This window comes from Heptranchias perlo, chromosome 14, assembly GCF_035084215.1.
Source record: "Heptranchias perlo isolate sHepPer1 chromosome 14, sHepPer1.hap1, whole genome shotgun sequence".
NCBI classification, from domain to species: domain Eukaryota; kingdom Metazoa; phylum Chordata; class Chondrichthyes; order Hexanchiformes; family Hexanchidae; genus Heptranchias; species Heptranchias perlo.
In genome coordinates, this window is record NC_090338.1 from 17,795,514 (window position 1) to 17,821,835 (window position 26,322).

At 43.0% G+C, this 26,322-nt stretch overlaps 1 protein-coding gene across 1 annotated transcript in view; it reads left to right on the top strand.

The window, feature by feature from the left end:
• Positions 1-249: 249 nt before the first annotated feature.
• The window catches only part of slc36a1 (solute carrier family 36 member 1), a 60,898-nt gene continuing 34,825 nt past the window's right edge, over positions 250-26,322 (top strand). Inside the window, exons 1-7 of the mRNA XM_067996082.1 lie at positions 250-337; positions 11,177-11,350; positions 11,904-11,994; positions 15,373-15,461; positions 22,392-22,487; positions 23,366-23,450; positions 24,483-24,701. Of these exons, the coding sequence (XP_067852183.1) occupies positions 11,193-11,350; positions 11,904-11,994; positions 15,373-15,461; positions 22,392-22,487; positions 23,366-23,450; positions 24,483-24,701 (738 nt within the window). The 5' untranslated portion in view covers positions 250-337; positions 11,177-11,192. The remainder of the gene's footprint in view (positions 338-11,176; positions 11,351-11,903; positions 11,995-15,372; positions 15,462-22,391; positions 22,488-23,365; positions 23,451-24,482; positions 24,702-26,322) is intronic.

The following is a 26,322-nucleotide window of genomic DNA, read 5'->3' on the forward strand; positions in this document are numbered from 1 at the left end:
TCCGTCAGGTGACACTGGGGCTACTCAAAAAAAGGCACCTTCTGGCAGCAGATCCCCACCTAAAGACCCCCCTTGACTCCCTCCCTTAGCAGGCCTCCCTCCCCCTCCCCTCCCCCACCCCCACTCTCCCCACCCCCACCCCCACTCTCCCCCCCCCTCCCCCTCCTCTCTCCCTCCCCTCCCCCTCCTCTCTCCCCCTCCCCCCTCTCTCCCGAACAGGTCAGCTGACCAGCACGTGACAATGCGCATCACGTGACCCTTCTGTCAGGCTGGCTTTCAATTACAAGCGGAGGCAGCGGAGGCGGCTGTGAGAGAAACACCGGCACCGGCACTAGAGGTAAACAGGGGCCGAGGAGGAAGAAGAAGCAGCAGCACCGGGGGCCCCGGGAGAAGATGAAGCGCTTTACGGAATGAATGAAGGAGTCGGAGGACCGCTGTCTCCCCCCCCCCCCCCCCCCGGTCGGTGCTTTGGGCTGGCGGCTGGACTGAGCCGGTGTGAGTGCGGTCAGGAGTCCGCTCGGACACCCGGAGCCGAGCCGAGCCGAGTCGAGCGAACCTTTTCCCCCCACCCGAAGGCGTGAGTCTCGGCGGGGAAGGCCCGCTGGTTTGTCTGATGGGTTTACTGAGAATGTGATGTCCTGATTAAAATAAAAACTGGGCCAAATCTCGCTTTGCGCGGGGGTGGGGGGCGGGGGGCGGGGGGGTTGATGGTGATGTGCAAATCGGCCAGCAAATTCAGGGGGTGGGGGTGAATTAAGAGATACGCCGTCAGTTGTGAATCTCCAGAATTTGCTGCTCGGTTTATGCGGCTCCGCCGTTTGCTTCGCACAAACAGCATCTCTTCCCACCCCCGGCACCTCCCTTGGCTTTTTTTCTAAGAACTTGCTGGGTTTGCGTATTGATTAGCCCATTAAACTCGCTGCAGAAAGTTAGCAGTGAGAAAGGGTGAAGATGACCTATAGTTACCGCCCTCACCCCTCTACATTTGTTTTGTTGTTGGTGAATCCCAGCTGAAACTACCTAGTTGGCCACAGAAGCGGAAATCCGTTTTTAAAATTTAGATGTAGCTCCAGATTTAGTAAAATGATTTTTTTTTTAGTTACAGAAAACAATGGATAGGTGATGGTGTTTTGGAGGTGTACCTTTCATCAAACTCCAATTGTTTAATTCATTCCAGATTTGTAGCTTTTCCCTTTTTTCTGAATTTCTAATCCACAATTAATCTTGTCTGAATACATTAAAATCTCAATATTAGTTTTATTAGATAAAATAACAAGATGAAATGGAGGTAGCTATTGAGTAAGGGATGGTTTTGAGCTGGTACCATTTTTTTTAAGGCATTTGGTGATTACATCGAAATATGCTCAGTTGCTACTTTCCACCATTAGTGCAGTAATATGTACTGTGTATCTACTGGTCTTGTGTGTTCAATAGGCTCCTTGCCCTCTTCTCTTTCTCCCCCCCCCCCCCCATCTGGATTACTGAGTCCTGCACTCATTTGTTGGAGCATATGCTTTGAGTATATTTGAATTTTGTTGCACCATCCAACTCTACCTTGGCATTGTTATATTGCATTGTTTGTATTTTGGTAAGATTAATGAATCTACCAAAGTGATTTAATCATAGAATGGCCTTTTTCTATTAAGTAAATTTCAATTCTTTCTCTCCAAATGTGGCAGCAAATTGAAATGCACTGGTGTACTCGCGTGTTAATTTGAGGAAACCCTTTGACTCATACGTGTTCTGAACTTTGTGCATGAAGTGAAACTTGTAGATTTCTGCTAAGTAATCAGTTAGGTCTTGAGTAATTTACACCAGTTTTTAAACAATACAATGGTCAGCTGCATTAAATGCATTTTAAACCCAGAACAAACAATTTTAAAAACTCTCAACTTCAGCCATAAACAATTAAAATCGTGACTGCCCCTCACATTTTGCTGGCATATTGATTCTTGACTTTGCTGTGGAGGGGAAGGGGAAAAAAATTTAGACCTGTAAGGAGAATATAAAATATTCTAATGATGCTGGATATTTTTAATAACTTAATCCTAACTATGTTCTGATCTTGGTAAACAGAGGCTCCTTGAGCAGATTGAGGTACTGATGTCTGTACATGTGACGATTGCAATGGGGACGTCTAGTCTATATAAAACATATGTAAGGTGTACGGAGACAAAAGTAGAATGGTTCTGGAAATGTTAACACTGAAATGACTTTGCATCTGGCTGTGTAAAGCCACTGTCTGTCTTGTAGTGTAGATCTGTTTTCTGGGGACTTCAAATTAAATTTCCTGCATTATAGTGTGCCACATTTCATAGAATCATAGAATCATAGAAGTTACAACATGGAAACAGGCCCTTCGGCCCAACATGTCCATGTCGCCCAGTTTATACCACTAAGCTAGTCCCAATTGCCTGCACTTGGCCCATATCCCTCGATACCCATCTTACCCATGTAACTGTCCAAATGCTTTTTAAAAGACAAAATTGTACCCGCCTCTACTACTGCCTCTGGCAGCTCGTTCCAGACACTCACCACCCTTTGAGTGAAAAAATTGCCCCTCTGGACCCTTTTGTATCTCTCCCCTCTCACCTTAAATCTGTGCCCCCTCGTTATAGACTCCCCTACCTTTGGGAAAAGATTTTGACTATCGACCTTATCTATGCCCCTCATTATTTTATAGACTTCTATAAGATCTCCCCTTAACCTCCTACTCTCCAGGGAAAAAAGTCCCAGTCTGTCTAACCTCTCCCTGTAAGTCAAACCATCAAGTCCCGGTAGCATCCTCGTAAATCTTTTCTGCACTCTTTCTAGTTTAATAATATCCTTTCTATAATAGGGTGACCAGAACTGTACACAGTACTCCAAGTGTGGCCTCACCAATGCCCTGTACAACTTCAACAAGACATCCCAACTCCTGCATTCAATGTTCTGACCAATGAAACCAAGCATGCTGAATGCCTTCTTCACCACCCTATCCACCTGTGACTCCACTTTCAAGGAGCTATGAATCTGTACTCCCAGATCTCTTTGTTCTATAACTCTCCCCAACGCCCTACCATTAACGGAGTAGGTCCTGGCCCGATTCGATCTACCAAAATGCAGCACCTCACATTTATCTAAATTAAACTCCATCTGCCATTCATCGGCCCACTGGCCCAATTTATCAAGATCCCGTTGCAATCCTAGATAACCTTCTTCACTGTCCACAATGCCACCAATCTTGGTGTCATCTGCAAACTTACTAACCATGCCTCCTAAATTCTCATCCAAATCATTAATATAAATAACAAATAACAGCGGACCCAGCACCGATCCCTGAGGCACACCGCTGGACACAGGCATCCAGTTTGAAAAACAACCCTCTACAACCACCCTCTGTCTTCTGTCGTCAAGCCAATTTTGTATCCAATTGGCTACCTCACCTTGGATCCCATGAGATTTAACCTTATGTAACAACCTACCTTGCGGTACCTTGTCAAATGCTTTGCTGAAGTCCATGTAGACCACGTCTACTGCACAGCCCTCATCTATCTTCTTGGTTACCCCTTCAAAAAACTCAATCAAATTCGTGAGACATGATTTTCCTCTCACAAAACCATGCTGACTGTTCCTAATTAGTCCCTGCCTCTCCAAATGCCTGTAGATCCTGTCCCTCAGAATACCCTCTAACAACTTACCCACTACAGATGTCAGGCTCACTGGTCTGTAGTTCCCAGGCTTTTCCCTGCCGCCCTTCTTAAACAAAGGCACAACATTTGCTACCCTCCAATCTTCAGGCACCTCACCTGTAGCGGTGGATGATTCAAATATCTCTGCTAGGGGACCCGCAATTTCCTCCCTAACCTCCCATAACGTCCTGGGATACATTTCATCAGGTCCCGGAGATTTATCTACCTTGATGCGCGTTAAGACTTCCAGCACCTCCCTCTCTGTAATATGTACACTCCTCAAGACATCACTATTTATTTCCCCAAGTTCCCTAACATCCATGCCTTTCTCAACCGTAAATACCGATGTGAAATATTCATTCAGGATCTCACCCATCTCTTGTGGTTCCGCACATAGATGACCTTGTTGATCCTTAAGAGGCCCTACTCTCTCCCTAGTTACCCTTTTGCCCTTTATGTATTTGTAGAAGCTCTTTGGATTCACCTTTGCCTGATCTGCCAAAGCAATCTCATATCCCCTTTTTGCCCTCCTGATTTCTCTCTTAACTCTACTCCGGCAATCTCTATACTCTTCAAGGGATCCACTTGATCCCAGCTGCCTATGCATGTCATATGCCTCCTTCTTTTTGACTAGTGCCTCAATCTCCCGAGTCATCCAAGGTTCCCTACTTCTACCAGCCTTGCCCTTCACTTTATAAGGAATGTGCTTACCCTGAACCCTGGTTAACACACTTTTGAAAGCCTCCCACTTACCAGACATCCCTTTGCCTGCCAACAGACTCTCCCAATCAACTTCTGAAAGTTCCTGTCTAATACCATCAAAATTGGCCTTTCCCCAATTTAGAATTTTAACTTTTGGGCCAGACCTATCCTTCTCCATAGCTATCTTGAAACTAATGGAATTATGATCACTGGTCCCAAAGTGATCCCTCACTAACACTTCTGTCACCTGCCCTTCCTTATTTCCCAAGAGGAGGTCAAGTTTTGCCCCCTCTCTAGTCGGGCCATCCACATACTGAATGAGAAATTCCTCCTGAATACACTCAACAAATTTCTCTCCAATCAAGCCCCTAATGCTATGGCTGTCCCAGTCAATGTTGGGAAAGTTAGTCCCCTACTATTACCACCCTATTTTTCTTGCAGCTGTCTGTAATCTCCTTACATATTTGCTCCTCAATTTTCCGTTGACTATTTGGGGGTCTGTAGTACAATCCGATCAAAGTGATCTCTCCCTTCTTATTTTTCAGTTCTACCCATATAGACTCAGTGGGCGAACCCTCGGATATATCCCCTCTCACTACTGCCGTGATGTTCTCCCTAATCAAGAACGCAACTCCCCCTCCTCTCTTACCTCCTGCTCTATCTTTCCTATAGCATCTGTACCCTGGAACATTGAGCTGCCAGTCCTGCCCCTCCCTTATCCATGTTTCAGTAATAGCTATAACATCCCAGTCCCATGTACCCATCCATGCCCTGAGTTCATCTGCCTTGCCCATCAGACTTCTTGCATTGAAATAAATGCAGTTTAATCTAGACTTCCCTTGGTCTTTGCCCTGCTTTCTCAGACCATCTGTCCGGTCATGTTCTGTGCACTCTCCCTTACTGCCTTTTGTTTCTGTCACCACTTTATTTCCCACTGACTTCCTGCATCGGTTCCCATCCCCCTGCCACATTAGTTTAAACCCTCCCCAACAGCACTGGCAAACACTCCCCCTAGGACATTGGTTCCAGTCCTGCCCAGATGCAGACCGTCCAATTTGTACTGGTCCCACCTCCCCCAGAACCGGTTCCAATGGCCCAGGAATTTGAATCCCTCCCTCTTGCTCCATCTCTCAAGCCACGTATTCATCTTAGCTATCCTGTCATTCCTACTCTGACTAACCCGTGGCACTGGTAGCAATCCTGAGATTACTACCTTTGAGGTCCTACTCTTTAGTTTAACTCCTAACTCCCTAAATTCAGCTTGTAGGATCTCATCCTGTTTTTTACCTATATCATTGGTGCCTATATGCACCACGACAACTGGCTGTTCACTGAATTGTGTTAGCAAGGACATTGTAATGTAAGTGGATTAAGCCATTGAAAGTGGGGTGGCCTATTACATGTCAGAATTAATTTGATAGTATGAGGATTTTACTTAGCCAGGCCTATTGTGCGATTTCTAGCCTTTTGAGATACTAGTACGATGCTTTTAACAGCTGAGGATCTTCTCACTAATGTCTGATATTCTGAAGTCCTTGTGTTCAAATTTATATCCATGAAAGATAAGAACTTTGTGATATGCAGGTCACCTATCCTTCATTTATTTTAATGAAGACTTTGTTGTCTGATTTTGTGTTTTACTTGAGCCTGATTTCATTTTCTGATTTCCGTTTTCTTTAACACTGAGCTTGCATAGGTGGATTGGAATCAAAAATTGGCAGGCAAAACAATGAGAGGCCTTCTTGGAGGAGTTGGTTTGGGTACAAAGTAGACACTTCCTATTAGAGGGAAAGGAAGGGCATCCATAGCTAGAGCTCCCAGGATGACTAAAGATATAGAGATTGAAATGAAACAGAAAAAGGAAGTTTATAAAATGGAAGCAATTGGCTAAAGTAAACGTGGGTTCCTTAGATGCAGGGACAGGAGAAATTATAATGGGGAATAAGGAAATGGCAGAGACATTAAACGAATATTTTGTATCTGTCTTCACAGTAGAAGACACAAAAAACATACTGGAAATAGTGGGGAACCAAGGGTCTACTGAGAGTAAAGTAATTAGGATTGGTAAAGAAAAAAATACTGTAGAAATGAAAGGGACTAGAAGCTGACAAATTACCTGGACCTGATGACCTACATCTTAGGGTTTTAAAAGAGGTGGCTGCAGGGATATTGGATGCATTGGTTTTGATCTTCCAGAATTCCCTAGATTCTAGAACAGTTCCCATGGATTGGAAGGTAGCAAATGTAACCCTGCTATTCAAGAAAGAAAGGAGGGAGGGAGAGAGAAAACGGGGAACTATGGGCCAGTTAGCCTGACATCAGTAGTAAGGACGTAGTAACAGGGCACTTAGAAAATTGTAATGTGATTAGGCAGAGTCAACATGGTTTTATCGTGTTTGACAAATCTTAAAAATTTTTGAGGGTGTAACTAGCAAGGTAGATAAGGAGGAACCAGTGGCTTTTCAAAAGGCATTCAATAAAATGCCACACAAGAGGTTGTTACACAAGATTTGGGCTCATGGGATTGAGGCTAATATATTAGCATGGATTGAGGATTGGTTAACAGATAGAAAACAGAGACAGAAAACAGGTTGGCAGGTTGTAACTAGTGGGGTGCCGCATGAATCAGTGCTTGTGCCTCAGCTGTTTACAATATATATCAATGACTTAGATGAAGGGACTGAGCATAATGTATCAAAGTTTGCTGATGACACAAAACTAGGTGGGAAAGTAAACTGTGAGAAGGACGCAAGGAGGCTGCAAAGGGATATTGACAGGTTACGTGAATGGGCGAGAAGGTGGCAGATGGCGTCTAATGTGGGGCAATATGAAATTATCCACTTTGGTAGGAAGAATAGAAAAGCCAAATATTTTTTTAAAAAGTGAGAGACTAAGAAATGCTGGTAGTCAGAGGAATTTGGGTGTCCTTGTATGCAAATCGCTAAGTTAGCATGCAGGTACAGCAAGCAATTAGAAAGGCAAATGGTATGTTAGATTAAAAACAGAAAATGCTGGAAACACTCAGCAATTGAAGCCGCATCTGTGGAGAAAGAAACAGTTAACCGTTTCAGGCTGATGACCTATTGTCAGAAATGGTATGTTAGCCTTTATTGCAAGGGGGTTGGAGTATAAGAGTAAGGCGGTCATGCTGCAATCATATGAGGAGAGATTGAGTAAAATGGGCCTAAATTCTCTGGAGTTTAGAAGAATGAGGTGTTCTCATTGAAACGTATAAAATTCTTAGAGGACTTGACAGGATAGATGCTGAGGCTGTTTCCCCTGGTTGGAGAGTCTAGAACTAGGGGTCATAGTCTCAAGATAAGAGGTCGGCCATTTAGGAACGAGATGAGAAATTTCTTCAGACGGTTGTGAATCTTTGGAATTCTCTACCCCAGAGGGCTGTGGTTGCTCAGTGGTTGAGTATATTCAAGATTGAGATTGCTAGATTTTTGGACACTGAGAATCAAGGGATATGGGGATAGGGTGGGACAGTGGAGTTGAGGTAGAAAATCAGCCATGATCTTATTGAATGGCGGATAAGGCTCGGGTGGCTGTACGGCCTACTCCTATTTCTTATGTTGCTTATGACGTATATGACTAATGTAAGGTTCATAATACAGTAGAGAGCCAGGCTGAATACAGAAAGTACAGTAGAAATCTTAAAACAGGGAATGAGGGGCAAAGAGAGTATGAGAATAGATTAGAGGCTAACATATATGTTTATGACAGACTTTTGAGTTTCCTTTTATAAGTAGTAAAAGGGTAGTCAAAGGAAGCGTGGGACTGATTAGGGATAAAAAAGGAGATCTTGTGGAGGCAGAGGGCATGGCTGAGGTACTAAATGAATACTTCGCATCCGTCCTCACTAGGGAAGAGGATGCTGCCATTGCAGCAGTAAAGGGGGAGGTAGTAGTGATACTGGATAGGATAAAAATAGATAAAGAGGAGGTCCTTAAAAGATTGGCAATACTCAAAAGTATAAAAGTCACCCGGTCCAGGTGGGATGCATCCTAGGGAAGGAAGGGTGGAAATTGCAGAGGCTCTGGTCACCACCTTCCAATCTTCATTAGATAACGGGTCAGTGCTGGAGGATTGCAAATGTTACACCCCTGTTCAAAAAAGGCAAGAGGGATAAACCCGGTACTTGCAGGCCAGTCAGCCTAACGTTGGTTGTGGGAAAACTTTGAGACAATAATCCAGGACAAAATTAATTGGCACTTTGGAAAGTATGGGCTAATAAATGAAAATCAGCACGTATTTGTTAAAGGAAAATCGTGTTTGACTAACTTGCTTGAGTTCTTTCAAGTAATGGAGATGGTTGATGAGGGTAGTGCGGTTGATGTGTATATGGACTTTCAAAAGGCATTTGATAAAGTACCATATAATAGACTTGTTAGCAAAATTAAAGCTTATGGGATTAAAGGGACAGTGACAGTGTATTTGCAAAATTGTTTAGGGGACAGAAAGCAGAGTGTAGTAGTGTAAGATTGTTTTTCAGACTGGAGGGAAGTATACAGTGGTGTTACCCAGGGGTCAGTATTAGGACCACTGGTGTTTTTGATATATATTAATGACCTGGGTATAGAGGGTATAATTTCAAAGTTTGCAGATGTCTCAAATGTAATAAACAATGTGGATAGTAACAGACTTCAGGAGGACATAGACAGGTGAAATGGGCAGACACATGGCAGATGAAATTTCACGCAGAGAAGCGTGAAGTGATGCATTTTGGTAGGAAGAACGAGGAGAAGCAAAATAATCTAAATGGTACAATTTTTAAAGGGGGTGCAGGAACAGAGAGACTTGGGGGTGCACATACCCAAATCTTTGAAGCTGGCCGGACAAGTTGAGAAGGCTGTTAAAAATGCAATTGGGATCCTGGGCTTTATAAATACAGGCATAGATACATACAAAAATACAAAAGCAAGGGAGTTATGCTAAACCTTTCTAAAACACTGGTTAGGCCAGTGTTTTAGAAAGGTTTAGCATAACTCTCTTGCTTTAGATGGAATATTGTGTTCAATTCTGGGCACCACACTTTAGGAAAGATGTCAAGGCCTTGGAAAGGGTGCAGAAGAGATTTACTAGAATGGTTCCAGGGATGAGACACTGTAGTTATTTGGAGAGACTGGAGAAGCTGGGGTTGTTCTCCTTAGAACAGAGAAGGTTAAGGGGAGATTTGATACAGGCGTTCAAGATCATGAATGGTTTTGATAGAGTAAATAAGGAGAAAGTGTTTTCAGTGGCAGAAGGGTTGGTAACCAGAGGACACAGCTTTAAGGTCATCGGCAAAAGAGCCAAACGTGACATGAGGCAACATTTCTTTTACACAGCGAGTTGTAATGATTTGGAATGCACTGCCTGAAAGGGGGTGGAAGCAGATTCAATAATAACTTTCAAAAGGGAGTTAGATAAATACTTGAAGGGTAAAAATTTGCAGGGCTATGGAGAAAGAGCAGGGGAGTGAGACTAATTGTAATCCAGTGCCCTCCAGATGTGCCTCCGTGCCCAATTTGCCTTAATTACTACATGCTGACCTGATCCTTTTTATGATAAATGATCACTTACAAATTTTCTCCTTTAGTCATAGAGCTTACTTAAAAGGGCATAACTTGTTCAGCATTTATTGATCCATGTGATAATGGGTGTGGTTGGCAAAGGAAATTGTACAAAAAACAATTTTAAAAGTGAGAGAGTTCATAAATCTTGCATTGATTGTACATGTGGCTTGAGGATGTTTTTGTAGTAAAGGAAACAAATGGTCATTTTGTACTTTGTGGGGTCACTTTTAACCCCCAGTATAGACGGTGTGGGGGGTTGCAGTGGGTTGGTGGGTTAAAATTTCAAAAATCGGAAACCGACTCTCTGGTTGTTGGAGAGTGGGCAACTAACCTGTTCTCCAGAAGTGGGTCTGTAATTTAAATATTTTAATGAGGCTGTATGCCTCAAATTTTAGCAGTGCTTTAAATTTTACAGCTGCGGGCTGGATTTCCCAGGGCTCGGGGAGTCCGGCAGCTAGAGGAAGGTGCCAATGACCGGCCGGACCCAGCAGGTAAGTGCCTTTACAGCATTTAGTGTGGGCCAGGAGGAGCAGGAGAGCTCTTCCGCCCAACCCCCCCCCCCCCCCCAGTATACCAGACAAACCTGCTTCCCTCCTCGTGATCACCTCCCCAGGCCTGATTCCTCTCTTTAGTCCCCGGCTGCGGCCTTGAGCCACAGGCCTTTCCGCAGACTTTCAATCTGGTTGGCTGCCGGCCGGCCGGAAAACTGGGACAGAAAATTTAAATGAGGTTCTGCCGGGTTTCCTGGCCGCAACGACGCATATTGTTGGATGGCATGCGCTGTTGGAACTAGAAATGGGTTGTGCTGGAAGATTACTGCTTTTGTACAGAGCATAAACATTCTTGTAGGAAGATATGGGAAACCCCTTTAGTGAGTGAAGAACGATAACTGGTCTTTAGAGTAATCAGGAGGGGAAATTGATGTCAACATAGTGTCTCACTGAAAAACAGTGATGTCGTTCCAGGTTGGTAGATAATGTGTTGTGTAAGGTTGTCTTGGCGATGGCCAGGATTTGTAAACTCGTCTTTCAGTGACGATCTGAAATGGGACATTGATACTAAAATAAATAAATTACATTGTACACTGCATTTTTAACTCTGTATGAAACAAAATCTAATTGCATCATTAATGTATTGCTTGCTGGGAGAACAGTATCTCTGGTAACTTTTTTTCGGGTAACTCTATAATTAAAAGCCACACATTCTGCAGAGCTATTTTGAAATTTCGACATTTTTCCACAGGTGTTGAACTCCCATCATGTCAACCACAAAGCTAAAGAATGAAGATTACAACGATTACAGCTCCACAGAAAACAGCCCAGACCATAATAGCTTGAGCTCTTCGTCTGATATTTCTGCAAGATCACCTGTTAATTTTGGAACGTATCGGCGTCTAAGTGAAAGAAATGGCACAACGTAAGTGCTGTAAGCTTTTTAAACAAAGTTCTTGCTGTTTGTGCTTTCAGTATACTAGTTACCTGTCCCACGTTTCAGGTAGGAATACTTTTCTTCTCTTTGCATCTCTTGTTTGTCACCGTGCAGGATCCATTAAACATTATTGGGAAATTTTAAATACATCAGACTGTGTTCAGGGCTATGCTTGGAGACGGACGTGGTTAACTGGTTTGAAATTGGGGTGATGTACCACTAACTCATAGGTGATGAGGATATGGTTTGACTGTGCAATCAAGACTCTTGGATTCAGACTGGTCTGTGAATGTTAATGCATTGAAGGTTGTTTAGAAAGAGTTAACAAGGAACTCATGTAGCTTGAATTCTGTTCTATAGTATTGTATGATCTGTGTGGTGTGCTGAAATCGGCAAAGAGCCACACAACTGCTGTTTGCTCTTGCATTCTGGTTCTGTCCGTGGTTCAGAGACCTAAGCTTAGGACTTAGGTGTAGGATCAGTGTAAGCTGAACAGTATGGAAACAGTATTTGTTAACTGACATTTTTGTTTACATTTCAGGTGTACTGAGACATTAATTCACTTAATTAAAGGCAACATAGGGACGGGGCTCCTTAGCCTTCCCCTGGCAGTGAAGAATGCGGGTCTTGTGGTGAGATGCTTTCACTTTTTTTGTATCAAACTGAAATTTTGATTCATGGTGTTGCCTATTTGGTAACTACTTCATCCGCACATGTTGAGCACAGACTTGGTGTTTAAAAAGTGGTAGAATGCTGACTCCTAAATGTGTTGGGATTGTAAACGGTGTCCTGGCAAGAATGAAATTATGATCTGAGCAGAAGCTGAATTGCCCTGTTCCTTCATGCCCATGTGTAACTGAAGTTTTAAGTTGTAGGAAGGTTATGGCTTGCATTGCAGGAAGAAACAAAAATTCCTTCAACTATATTTAAAAATTAATTTTTTCAATTTGAAGGGTAGGAAATGGGAATGATTTACCATGTGGTGTTACAAGGAAATAGTAACCCAAATGTGAAAATAAGATTGTTTTGAGAATTGAGCCAACAAGAAAGTATAAAGGGAGAGCACAGAAATCAAACATTTTTGAAGGAGAGAAAGCAGTACACTGTCTTTACTTACAAGAAGTAAAGGCGTCAGTGTGTTCATTAAAAGTAACAGCTGCTGAATCCAATAACATCAAAGACTAAGGTATCTCCATATTGAGCAACTCAGTTTGTACGTTGAGAATGCTGAGCTAGAATTTCCGCTGGAATTCTCCTGTTCTTCTGTAACTTCAGAAGATCAGAAGAACCCCTTGTGGAAATTCTACCCCATTGTATTTAAATTCTTTGTGTTTGGTAAGAGAATAACAGGGTTCAACTAGCATTAGAATCTCTAATGCCCCTGGTCTCCATGGCCTAGCCCTGCCAGGCTCCAGTACCTGACCAAGATTTTTTTTTTTCGCCCCTATCCCAGCCTCTGTTCTCTGGTTTCTCCAACCTCCATCCTTTTTAACACAGCATCCCAGATTTGTAAATAACAGCCTGATTTTATTCCCACAATCACTTATTAATTCTAGCTAGTTCTACTCTACTTGCTTATTTCAAACTGCTACCATTCTTCCTTTCCAACCTCCCATCCTAAACTCTTTGCCCAACCAATTCTCCAACTTTATTTGTTGATGATGTGGGTGACACTGGCATAGCTGCCTTCATTGTACATCCGTAGTTGCCTCTTGGAGGAGGTGGTGAGCCTTGAACTGCTGCAGTCTTTGTGCCAATAGTGCTTAGCAGGGATTTCCAGCAATGATTACATGAAGAGGAATGTGGGAGCAGTGGTATTCCCATGATCTTGCTATTCTTCCTTCTTGGTAGTAGAGGTCACAGTGCTTAAGAGGTGTTATCAGTAAGCTTAATGAGTTGCCTCAGTGCATCCTGCAGGTAGTATATATTGCAGCCACAGTATGCCAATGGGGGGGGGTGGATATTGAGTCTAATGGCAGGGGTGCCAATCAAGCAGACTTGGATGGCATTGAGCTTTAAGTGTTGCAACTGCACCCATCCACGATTGAGCCTTGTAGATGGTGGAAGAGGTATTTGGCATTGGTGACTGGGCCACTTGCTTGGGATGGTCATTTGTTAGCATTTTGATGCTAATGTTACCTCCCATTTGTCTGTCTAAGCCTGTTTCTCCAGATCTACTAGCCCCCACTGCCACAACAAAGCGATTAAGGCTGGCAGAGAGTAAAAATGCAAATTTTAATTTCCAGGATACTTGTTCTTAAAAGTATTTGTTTGCGTGGAGCACAGACACGGACTTGTTGGGCCGAATGGCCTGTTTCTCTGTTGTAATGTTTATGGAAACTTGGCCACAAAAAAAGTGAATGGTGAGGAATCAAACCAACATGATCCTGAGACCGTATCCCTTTTTCCCTTCAGCCGTTAGAACCGTAGAGCCATAGAAAAGATACAGCACAGAAGGGGCCCATTCGGCCCATCATGTCCGTGCCGGCTCGAAGAATAACCAGGTGCCCGTTCTAATCCGACCTTCCAGCACCCGGTCCGTAGCCCTGCAGCTTACAGCACTTTAGGTGCAGGTCCAGGTACTTCTTAAGAGTTGAGGGTCCCTGCCTCTACCACCAATTCAGGCAGCAAATTCCATACACCCACCACCCTCTGGGTAAAAAAAGTTTTTCCTCATGTCCCCTCTAATCCTTCCGCCAATCAGCTTAAATCTATGTCCTCTAGTTCTTGAACTCTCCGCTAGGGGAAACAGTTACTTCCTATCTAGGCCCCTCATAATTTTGTACACCTCAATCAAGTCACCCTTCAGCCTCCTCTGCTCCAAGGAAAACACCCCCAGCCTATTCAACGTCTCCTCGTAGCTGCAATTTTCAACCCTGGCAACATTCTTGTAAATCTTCTCTGCACTCTCTCCAGAGCAATTATGTCCTTCCTTTAATGTGCTGACCAGAATTGCGCACAACACTCCAGCTGTGGCCTTACCAGCGTTTTATACAATTCCATCATTACATCCCTGCTTTTGTATTCTATACCTCGGCTAATAACAGAGCATTCCGTATGCCTTCTTCACAACCTTATCTACCTGTACTGCCACCTTCAGGGACCTGTGCACATGCACTCCAAGATCTCTTACTTCCTCTATCCCTCAATATATTCCCGTTTACTGCGTATCCCCTTTTACTCTCCCTAAGTGCATTACCTCACACTTCTCCGGGTTGAACTCCATTTGCCACTTTTCCGCCCACTCCACCAACCCATTGATATCTTCTTGGAGTCTACAGCTATCCTCTTCACTATCAACTACACCAATTTTTGTGTCGTCTGCAAATTTGCAATCATGCCCCCTACATTCAAGTCCAAATCATTAATATATATCACACAGCAAGGGACCCAACACTGAGCCCTGTGGCACACCACTGGAAATGGATTTCCATTCGCAAAGACATCCAGCGACTTTTACCCTTTGTTTCCTGTTACTGAGCCAATTTTGGATCCAATTCACCACATTTCCCTGAATCCCATGGGCTTTTACCTATCTGACCAGCCTGCCATGTGGGACCTTGTCAAATACCTTACTAAAATCCATGTAGACAACATCCACTGCACTACCCTCATCAATCCTCCTTGTCACTTCCTCAAAGAATTCAATCAGATTTGTAAGGCATGACCTTCCCTGAACAAATCCATGCTGACTATCCCTGATTAAACCATGCCTTTCCAAGTGACAGAATCAGTACTGAGAGATAGGGCAAACTATTAGTTTATCCAATAGCTTGTGCCTGGTACTGTTCAGAATGGGCACTGAGCAATGTTGGGGATTAAATTTACATCTTTCTCCTCTGGTTCTGTTGGTCCTCAAATTGTGTTGCCCCTAAAATGCTTGCTCAAATAGACTGTATTGGAGATTTGAGGATATACCTGAATAGATTGTAAATCTCATGGCACTTGCACACAGGTATGAGGCTGGTGTATAAATTAAGGTTTTAATTCCCCTTTCTATTGGTCCACAGCTCGGTCCCATCAGCCTGGTTGTCTTGGGAGTTGTCGCCGTACACTGTATGCACTTGCTGGTCAAATGCAGTCACTATCTGTGCGCGAAGTAAGTTGTGATTATGCTAATATACTCCATGTAGCCTGCATATGTTACTGGACCGGTAATGCTTTTGATTTGTCGATACCGTCCATAATGACCCCTTGTCTTCAATGAGAGACTATAACACATGATTTTTAGTTGGTGGGTGAATGATTAGAAATCTAATATTGACTATTCTGTCAAGTTTATAATTTTTTGTATGTAACAGTAGAACATAGCCCCATTTCTTATCTCCTTTTCCACTGTGGCTTTTGCAAACTTTCCCCCTAAAACTATAAACTAGAGAAATGGAAGGAATCTGGTTAAATATAACAACTTGCATTTATAGAGCGCCTTTTAATGTAGTAAAATGTCCCAAGGTGCTTCATAGGAGGAGTTGGTTCAGGTACAGAGCGGGCATATCCCTACTAGGGGGAAACGAAGGACGTCCAAAGCTAGAGCTCCCTGGATGACTAAAGATATAGAGTTTAAAATGAAACCGAAAAAGGAGGCTTATGATGAATGTATGGTTCATAATACAGTAGAGAACCAGGCTGAATATAGAAAGTACAGAGGAGATCTAAAAAAGGGAATGAGGGGCAAAACAGTATGAGAATGGATTAGCAGCTAACATAAAAGGGAACCCAAAAGTCTCTTATAAAGATATAAATAGTAAAAGGTAGTCAAAGGAAGCATGGGACCGATTAGGGACAAAAAAGACCATCTTGTGGAGGTAGAGGGCATGGCAGAGTACTGGAGGCTTGCAAATGCAGTGGTGAAGTATTAGGATCACTGCTCTTTTTGATATATTAATGACCTGGACTTGGGTATAGAGGGTATAATTTCAAAGTTTGCAGTTGACTTGAACCTCGGAAATGTAGTAAATAATGTGGAGGATAGTAACAGACTTCAGGGGGACATAGACAGACGGGTGAAATAGGCAGATGCATGGCAGATGAAATTTTAAGGCAGAGAAGTGTGAAGTGATGCATTTTGGTCGGAAGAATGAGGAGAGGCAATTAAAACTAAATGGTACAATTTTAAAGGGAGTGCAGGAACAGAGACCTGGGGGATGCACATACGCAAGTCTTTGAAGGTGGCAGGACAAGTTGAGAAGGCTGTTTTTTTAAAAAAAAAAGCATACGGGATCCTGGGCTTTATTAAGAGGCATAGAATACAAAAGCAAGGAAGTGATGCTAAACCTTTTGTAAAACACTGGTTAGGCCTCAGCTGGAGTATTGTGTTCAATTCTGAGCACCACACTTTAGGAAGGATGTCAAGGCCTTGGAGAGGATGTAGAAACATAGAAAAAAGGAGCAGGAGTGGGCCATTCGGCCCTTCAAGCCTGTTCCGCCATTCAATATGATCATGGCTGATCCTCTATCTCAATACCATATTCCTGCTCTCTCCCCATACCCCTTGATGCCTTTTGTGTCTAGAAATCTAACTATCTCCTTCTTAAATATATTTAGTGACTTGGCCTGCACAGCCTTCCTAGATAGAGAATTCCACAGGTTCACCGCCCTCTGATTGAAGAAATTTCTCATCTCAGTCCATATCCTGAGACTGTGACCCCCTCATTCTAGACCCCCCCAGCCAGAGGAAATGTTCTCCCTGCATACAGCCTGTCTAGCCCTGTCAGAATGTTATACGTTTCAATGAGATCCCCTCATTCTTCTAAACTCTAGTGAATAATTGCCTAGTCGACCCAATCTCTCCTCATACGACAGTCCTGCCATCCCAGGAATCAGTCTGCTGAACCTTTGCTGCACTCCCTCTATGGCAAGTATATCTTTTCTTGTGTGCAGTTTTGGTCTCCTGACCCAATACTCCAGGAGTCGTCTCACCAAGGCCCTGCATAACCGCAGTAAGATATCCTTGCTCCTGTACTCAATTCCTCTTGCAATGAAGGCCAACATACCATTTGCCGCCTTAACTGCTTGCTGCACCTGCATGTTTGCTTTCAGTGACTGGTGTACAAGGACACCCAGGTCCCTTTAAACGTAGAAACATAGAAAATAGGAGCAAGAGTAGGCCCTTTGGGCCTGCTCCGCCATTCAAAATGATCATGGCTGATCGTCTAACTCAGTACCCTGTTCCCATAGAAAATAGGAGCAAGAGTAGGCCATTCGGCCCTTTGTACATCAACATTTCCCAATCTATCACCGTTTAAATAATACTCTGCCTTTCAGTTTTTCCTTCCGAAGTGGATAACTTCACATTTATCCACGTTATACTGCACCTGCCATGTATTTGCCCATTCACTCAACTTGTCCAAATCGCCTTGAAGGCTCTTTGCATCCTCTTCACAATTCACAATCCCACCTAGTTTTGTGTCCTCAGTAAACTTGGAAATATTACATTTGGTTCCCTCATCCAAATCATTGATATATATTGTGAATAGCTGGGGCCCAAGCACTGATCCCTGCGGTACCCCACTGTCACTGCCTGCCACCCCGAAAAAGACCCGTTCATTCCTACAAACTCTGTTTCCTGTCTGTTAACCAATTTTCAATCCATGACAGTATATTACTCCCTATCCCATGTGCTTTAATTTTGCACACTAACCTCTTAGGTGGGACTTTATCAAAGCCCTTCTGAAAATCCAAATACACCACACCCCCTGGTTCTTCCTTACCTATCCTACCAGTTACGTCCTCAAAAAAAAAAAAAACTCCAGTAGGTTTGTCAAACATGATTTCCCTTTCATAAATCCATGTTGACTTTGTCTAATCCTGTTGATATTTTCTAAGTGTCCTGTTATCACATCCTTTATAATAGACTCTAGCATTTTCCCCACTACTGATGTTAGGCTAACCGATCTGTAGTTCCCTGTTTTCTCTCTGCCTTTTTTAAATAGTGGGGTTACATTTGCTACCCTCCAATCTGCAGGAACTGTACCATAATCTATAGAATTTTAGAAGATGACAACTAATGCATCCACTATTTCCATGGCTACCTCTTTTAGTACTCTGGGATGCAGATTATTAGGCCCTGGGGATTTATCGGCTTTCAGGCCCACTAATTTCTCCAGCACTTTTTTTACTAATACTAATTTCCTTTAATTCCTCCTTCTCACTAGACCCTTGCTTCCCTAGCATTTCTGGGAAGTTATTTGTGTCCTCTTCCGTGAAAACGGAACCAAAGTATTTGTTTAATTGCTCTGCCATTTCCTTGTTCCCCATTATAAATTCTCCTGTTTCTGACTGTAAGAGACCTACATTTGTCTTCACTAATCTTTTTTCTTTTTTACATATTTGTAAAAGAGATTTACTAGAATGGTGGCAGGGATGAGGGACTTCAGTTATGTGGAGAGATTGGAGCAGCTGGGGCTATTTTCAGGGCAGAAAAAGTTAAGGGGAGATTTGATAGAGGTGTTCAAAATCATGAAGGGTTTTGATAGAGTAATGAGGAGAAACTGTTTCCAATGGCAGAAGGGTCGGTAACCAGAGGACACAGATTTAAGATGATCGGCAAAAGAACCAGAAATGACATGAGGAAACATTTTTTTTACGCAGCGAGTTGTAATGATCTGGAATGCACTGCCTGAAAGGATGGTGGAAGCAGATTTAATAGTAACTTTCAAAGGGAATTGGATAAATACTTGAAAGGAAAAATTTTTGTGGGGCTAAGGGGGAAGAGCAGGGAAATAGGACTATTTGGATAGCTCTTTCAAGGACCCAGCACAGGCACGGTTGGCCGATTGGCCACCTCCTGTGCTGTACCTACTATACTATGATTATCAATCAAAATTTGACTCCAAGTCACATAAGGAGATATTAGGACAGGTGACCGAAAGCTTGGTCAAAGAGGTAGGTTTTAGAGAACGAAGTATATTCCAGAGCTTGGGGCCTAGGCAGCTGAAGGCACATCCGCCGATGGTGGAGTGATGAAAATCAGGGATGCGCAAGAGGCCAGAATTGTAGGTGCGCAGAGATCTTGAAGGGTTGTAAGGCTGGATGAGGTTAAAAAGACGGGGAGAGGCGAGGCCATGGATTGATTTGAAATCAAGGATGAGAATTTTTAAATTGAGGTGTTGCCAGACCAGGAGCCAGTGTAGGTCAGCGAGCACATGGGTGATGGATGAATGGTTCTTGCCTGAGGCAGGGGCAGAGAAGGACAAAGTTACGGAAATGTTACAAACATTTCCAGCATTAGTGATACTAGGTTCATGTGACTGAAGTCTTTCTTCTGTATCTATTTGTGTTTTATGTTGTAATGTGCACCAGTGATTAGTTAGAGCTCTAGTAGAGTGATTTTCAGGAAGCTATTTATTTCTCAAACTGCTATTAAGAGGCTTGATACCTACTTGTATATTGACTAAGGGATTTTAAAAAATACATTCTCTGGATGTGGGCAGCGCTGCCATCTGGCATTAATGCCCATCCCTAGTTGCCCTAAGAAGGTGGTGGGCAGGACAAATCCAATCTGGCCAATTACCGCCCCATCAGTCCACTCTCAATCATCAGCAAAGTGACGGAAGGTGTCGTCGACAGTGCTATCAAGCGGCACTTGCTCACCAATGCTCAGTTTGGGTTCCGCCAGGACCACTCGGCTCCAGACCTCATTACAGCCTTGGTCTAAACGTGGACAAAAGAGCTGAATTCCAGAGGTGAGGGGAGAGTGACTGCCCTTGACATCAAAGCAGCATTTGACGGAGTGTGGCACCAAGGAGCCCTAGTAAAATTGAAGTCAGTGGGAATCGGGGGGGAAACTCTCCAGTGGCTGGAGTCATACCTAGCACAAAGGAAGATGGTAGTGGTTGTTGGAGGCCAATCATCTCAGCCCCAGGGCATTGCTGCAGGGGTTCCTCAGGGCAGTGTTCTAGGCCCAACCATTCTTCAAATGCTTCATCAATGATCTTCCTTCCTAGATAACATCCAGACTTGGGCTCATAAGTGGCAAGTAATGTTCGTGCCACACAAGTGCCAGGCAATGACCATCTCCAACAAGAGAGAGTCTAACCACCTCCCCTTGACATTCAACGGCATTACCATCGCCGAATCCCCCACCATCAACATCCTGGGGGTCACCATTGACCAGAAACCTAACTGGACCAGCCATATAAATAACGTGGCTACAAGAGCAGGTCAGAGGCCGGGTATTCTGCGGTGAGTGACTCCCCAAAGCCTTTCCACCATCTGCAAGGCACAAGTCAGTAGTGTGATGGAATACTTTCCACTTGCCTGGATGAGTGCAGCTCCAACAACACTCAAGAAGCTCGACACCATCCAGGACAAAGCAGCTCGCTTGATTGGCACCCCATCCACCACCCTAAACATTCACTCCCTTCACCACCGGCGCACCGTGGCTGCAGTGTGTACCGTCTTCGCCAAGGCACCTCCTAAACCTGCGACCTCTACCACCTAGTAAGACAAGAGCAGCAGGCACATGGGAACACCACCACCTGCATGTTCCCCTCCAAGTCACACACCATCCCAACTTGGAACTATATCGCCGTTCCTTCATCGTCGCTGGGTCAAAATCCTGGAACTCCCTTCCTACCAGCACTGTGGGAGAACCTTCACCACACAGACTGCAGCGGTTCAAGAAGGCAGCTCACCACTACCTTCTGAAGCAATTAGGGATGGGCAATAAATGCCGGCCTCGCCAGCGACGCCCACATCCCACGAACAAATAAAAAAAAAGGTGTGGGCATTCTTGAACAGCTGCTCTCCGTGCGGTGTAGGTGCTCCCACAATGTTGGATAGTGTTTTCCGTGATTTTGACCCAGCATCGATGAGGGAACAGCGATTTATGTCCAAGTCAGGATGGTGTGTGTGACTGGGAGGGGACCTTGGATGGTGTGGAACAACTTGAGTGATGCAGCTGCACCCATCCAGGCAATTGGAGATTATTCCATTACACTCCTGACATGTCGGTTGTGGAGTCTTTGGGGAGTCAGGAGGCGAGCCATGTGCTGCAGAATACACAGCCTCTGATCTCCAGTAGCCATGGCATTTATGTGACATGTCTAGTTGAGTTTCTGGTGAATTGTGACCCCCAGTATATTACTAGTGGGGGTCTTGATGGTAATGCCATTGAATGCCATGGGGAGGTGGTCATTCCCTTCCCCCTTGTGTGGTGTGAATGTTACTTGCCATTTAAATTGGTGTTCTCACATTTCATAGTTTTAAGTTTGTGCACATGGGTGTAAGGACATATTCTACATTTTCTTTCTCGTTTTCCTCATTTTTATCTGTTAGAATCTTCATGATTGAGGTTTTTGAAGTAGGGTCAAAATCTGAGACCGTTCAGTGTTGCTGTGATAATGGTACCTGAGTAAAGAACTATTCTGTCATATCTCACTTATAGATTAGATTATTCAATGACACTGATGTCAAATACAATGTGAATAGATCCCATAGAGCTCTAAAATGTAATGTCAAGTCTTTAGTTTCTAATTTACTGCCTTGTTTATTCAGTGAAATATTGGTTCACTTGATAGAATTCCAGCTCAAAGCTGATAATATAGAATCTCCCAATAATCATTGTTAACTGACCTGCCATAAAGCTGCACTAACTAATGCCATTGTTTTGTGTGGATTTTATTCCAAGATCTATGTTTTTTAAATTCCAGTAGATGTCACTCTTGTACTGAGCTAACCAACCTGCGTTATTATAAGCTTTTTCCTGTTCTTGCTGTTTGCTGCATCTGACCAATTGAATTGGAATGAACTTTGTTCTTTTGAGGCATTTGAGTAACTTGTTTTGTAAAACAATTGTTGCAGTAAAGCTGCCTGAATTATTTTGGATCACTCTTTTTTGTGTTGCTGGTGTGTGCATCTTGCTATTTGTTTGCCTACGGGAAAAGGGTAGTTACTGGCGTAGTAGATCTCTCGGCCCTATTAGGTGTGAAAGACTCATTCTGTTTGACAATCATATTGTCTCATTATGGGAATGAATGTTTGGGATGATGATTTTTTTTTTAGAATGTCTTTTTTAAACATTTCACAGATTACAGAAGCCATTTCTGGATTATGGAAACGTGGTGAAGTGCAGTTTAGAAGAGTGCCCAAACTTGTGGTTTCGGAATCATTCACTTCTCGGCAGGTATTTGAATCTTTTGGGAAGACTAATGAGTGTGCCACAAAATAATAGATGACAGTATACAAATAAAAAATTACATTTCTACTTGGTGCTTAGAATCATAGAAAGGTTACAGCACGGAAGGAGGCCATTTGGCCCATCAAGTCTGAGCCGGCTCTATGCAAGAGCAATCCAACTAGTTCCATTCCCCCGCCCTATCCCCTTGGCCTTGCAAATTTTTTCCTTTCAAGTACTTATCCAGTTCCCTTTTGAAAGCCACAACTGAATCTGCCTCCACCCCCGCCCCCCCCCCCCACCCCGGGCAGTGCATTCCAGATCCTAACCACTCGCTGCGTTAAAAAAAAGTTTTTCTTCATGTCACCTTTGGTTCTTTTGCCAATCACCTTAAATCTATGTCCTCTGGTTCTTGACCCTTCTGCCAATGGAAACAATTTCTTTGTCTGTTCTGTCTAGACCCTTCATGATTTTAAATATCTTCTCTTCTCCTTCTCTGTTCCAAGGAGAACAACCCCAGCTTCTCCAGTCTATCCACGTAACTAAAGTCCCTCATCCCTGGAATTATTCTTGTAAATCTCTTCTGCACCCTCTTGAGCTGTCCTTACAGTCTTTCCTCTTCGGACTCTCATTACGTTTCTTCTTCCGCTGCTCCACCCATTACAATCTCCTTCCACTGCCACCCATATCTCAGGGTACCCCTCCAATGCTGTCTCCCTCCAACTCGACAAACTCCCTCATAATTACTGACGCTTCCTTCTACTTGCTGCAGGGCTCTCTTAGCCTCTTGTTGCTTTCATTGTAATGCTTCCTGTGCATTTAGTTTTTGAGTATAATACGGTCCATAATAGTTGATTTGTCTGATTGCTGTTGCTATTGTCTTTCAGGCGCGTGGTGGAGTTCTTTTTGCTTCTAACTCAACTGGGGTTTTGCTGTGTTTACTTTGTATTTCTGGCTGACAACATTAAGCAGGTAGGTTTTACTTTGTGGAGCAGATTAGCGATGCTGTTAATAAAAACACCCTGATTGGACACTGGATTGTAGCTATCACATTGGTAAAACCCTAACTTCCCCCCTCTACATACTTTGTACTCATTCATACTGAATATTACATGCAGGAATTCTCACCTTCGTGAAATAACATCCAATCACAGGGTAATATTGGAATGTGTAAGTATGGAATATTTGCAAAAAAAGGCTTGTACATTTATGTAGAGCTTTTCACATCCTCAGCATTTTACAGCCAACAAATTACTCCTGAAGTGTAGCCACTAGGCTAACATGGCAATGTCCCACAAGTAGCAAAGATGAACAGGTAATTTGGTTGAGGGATGAATGTTAGACAGGTAATTGAAAGAATTCCTTGTCTACAAAAGGTGCTATGGGATCTCTTGTATCCATTTGAACAGGCAGACAGTATGAAATATAGTATCTGACGATACAGCACTCCCTCAGTTACTGCACTGAAGTACCAGCCTCATTGTTCAAGTCCTGAAATAGGGCTTGAACCCACAACCTTCTGAGCCCAGCTGTTAGAGAGGCTGTGTTGATTTAAAAAAAAGAGATGGGGAGGGGAAGGAAAGGAAAATAAATATGGTCCACAACTTAAATTCTGTGGTGTTGATGGTTAGTTTTTCTCACTCTAGTTATGCAGATGCCTAGTTTGTAGGATAGCTATTCTGATTTTTGTATCAACTTCTGGAATATTGTGGCCTTTTTGAATCTATTCTGATTTTGAGTACAAAGATTTTACAATAGATTCAAAATTTCACCCATCTGCAAGTCTTGCCTTCGGTCAGTTATCTGAAGGTTTTAAAGTGGAATTTGGAGAACTGTACAGAACCTAATAAATGTGAGGAATAGGCAAGAACTGCAACCTCGTTGCCATAGCTTCTGCAACATTTTTTGCCAGAGGGAGAACAAAAGGCATAGGTGGAGTTGTGTACAACATATGCTTATTAATTAAATCTTTGCATGACTATTCAATTCAAACTTTTTTTTTAGGTTGTTGATGTAGCAAATGCTACAAATAATAACTGCCATAAAAACATCACAACAGTAGAACCCGGAAGCATGGACAGCCGTCTCTACATACTTAGCTTTCTGCCATTCATCATTCTGTTAGTATTCATTCGGAACCTGAAGTACCTGGCTCTTTTTTCCATGCTGGCCAACCTAGCTATGTGCGTGAGCCTCATTTTGATCTTCTATTACATCTTTGCTGTAAGTCTGAATTATTTTCTACCAGTTGCTTTCTGCAATGTGATTTTTAGTATCTATTCTGTGGAGCTTTTAAAAAGCTTTTTGATGTCCAGACCTTGTCTGAAGTTTTGCAGTATATAATCCTGCTACGGCTGAATTCAGCCTATATTTGTACAAATCTTGACTCTTTTTGTTCCATTATTTGCTACCTGAAATCAAAGCCACAACAAATGTTTCCTATTGTGGTATCAATGAACTGTGCATGGCATTCAAAGTGTTCATGCACATCACATAGTAATACAACATTTTTATAGTTTTCTGAAGTTGTTGACCTATTTTCTACCTCATTATCTTGTTGGAATCTGGACTCGATTAGAGCTTTGCAGTATCTGATTTTTAGATGACTGAAAATATTGATCTAAAACTGGAAAATACTGTGGATAAAACATTTCAGTAATGTATTCAGTTTTTTTTAATGCAATCTAAGGCTCTTTTTTAAATGTATGGCTCTTGGGTTTTACAATATTAATAAAATACAAAGTTGCTGAAGAACCTATGCTGTATTCATAATTAAAATCACCTTGGGCTGTAGCTGACTACAAAAAGTGCTCTAAACCAATATGCAGTAATTAAAAGGAAATTAAAAGCTTGAAGCCACTAAGTAGGCATTCAGCCTTCAACACCTGCAGATTTTAGAAGTTATTTCAAAGGACCGGGAAATTTATTTTAAATCAGATTGAAGTTGTGCTTTGCCGGGAGACCCAGAGCGGCAGATTTAAACAGCACCTGAGAGCAGCTGCCACTGAAGCAGCAGCAGAGCCTATTGGGAGACCCGGAGCACATCTGGAGACCCAGAGCAGCAGATACCAGATAAACAGAGGGGGAAAACTCAGTGATGACATAGTCAGCACAGAGGGAGAAGCGGCGGAGCCAAGGAATTAGAGCTCAGTGTTAAGTATTAAGACAAATGATAAATTTAAGAGCATAATATTGTTTAGGTAAACAAATAGACCTTTAGAGGCTAAATAGCCTATATAGATCTAAGGGGACAAAATAAACTAAGTAGAGGAAACCAACGTTAAAGGATCCAATTCGCATTAAATAAATATCTGCTATGCATAATAAATCACTAATTAATTTCAAATCCAACTAATCCATCAGCTAATTAATACTAGACATCAAGTGATTCTATTAGTTCTAGCAATAAATTACTGCTAACAAATAAATAAAGATTAAAGATGGCAGCATAAGCTGTGTGTCGGTACTGCAGAATGTGGGAGTTTGTGGACAGCAAGACTGTCTTGGATTGCCACATCTGAAGGAAATATCTCTGCCTTGAGTCACTCCAGCTCAGAGTCCTTGAACTGAAGTCCAAGTTAGAAACATCCAATACATTAAGGAGGGGGGAGGAATTTCTGGATAATTTTCTCCAGAGTCACACCTCAGAGGAAAACAGAAGTACCCCAGGAATGGGAAAGTGTGTGACTGTCAGTCAGCAGGGTACGGGGATCCAAGGGAAGGTAGAGAAGGAGCTCCCGCAGATACTGGTCCTATCCAACAGGTACAATGTAGTTATGATCTGTGAGGGTACGGGTGCAGGGTGGATCGCCTGAATGCTAACCATGGCACCATGGAGCAGGAG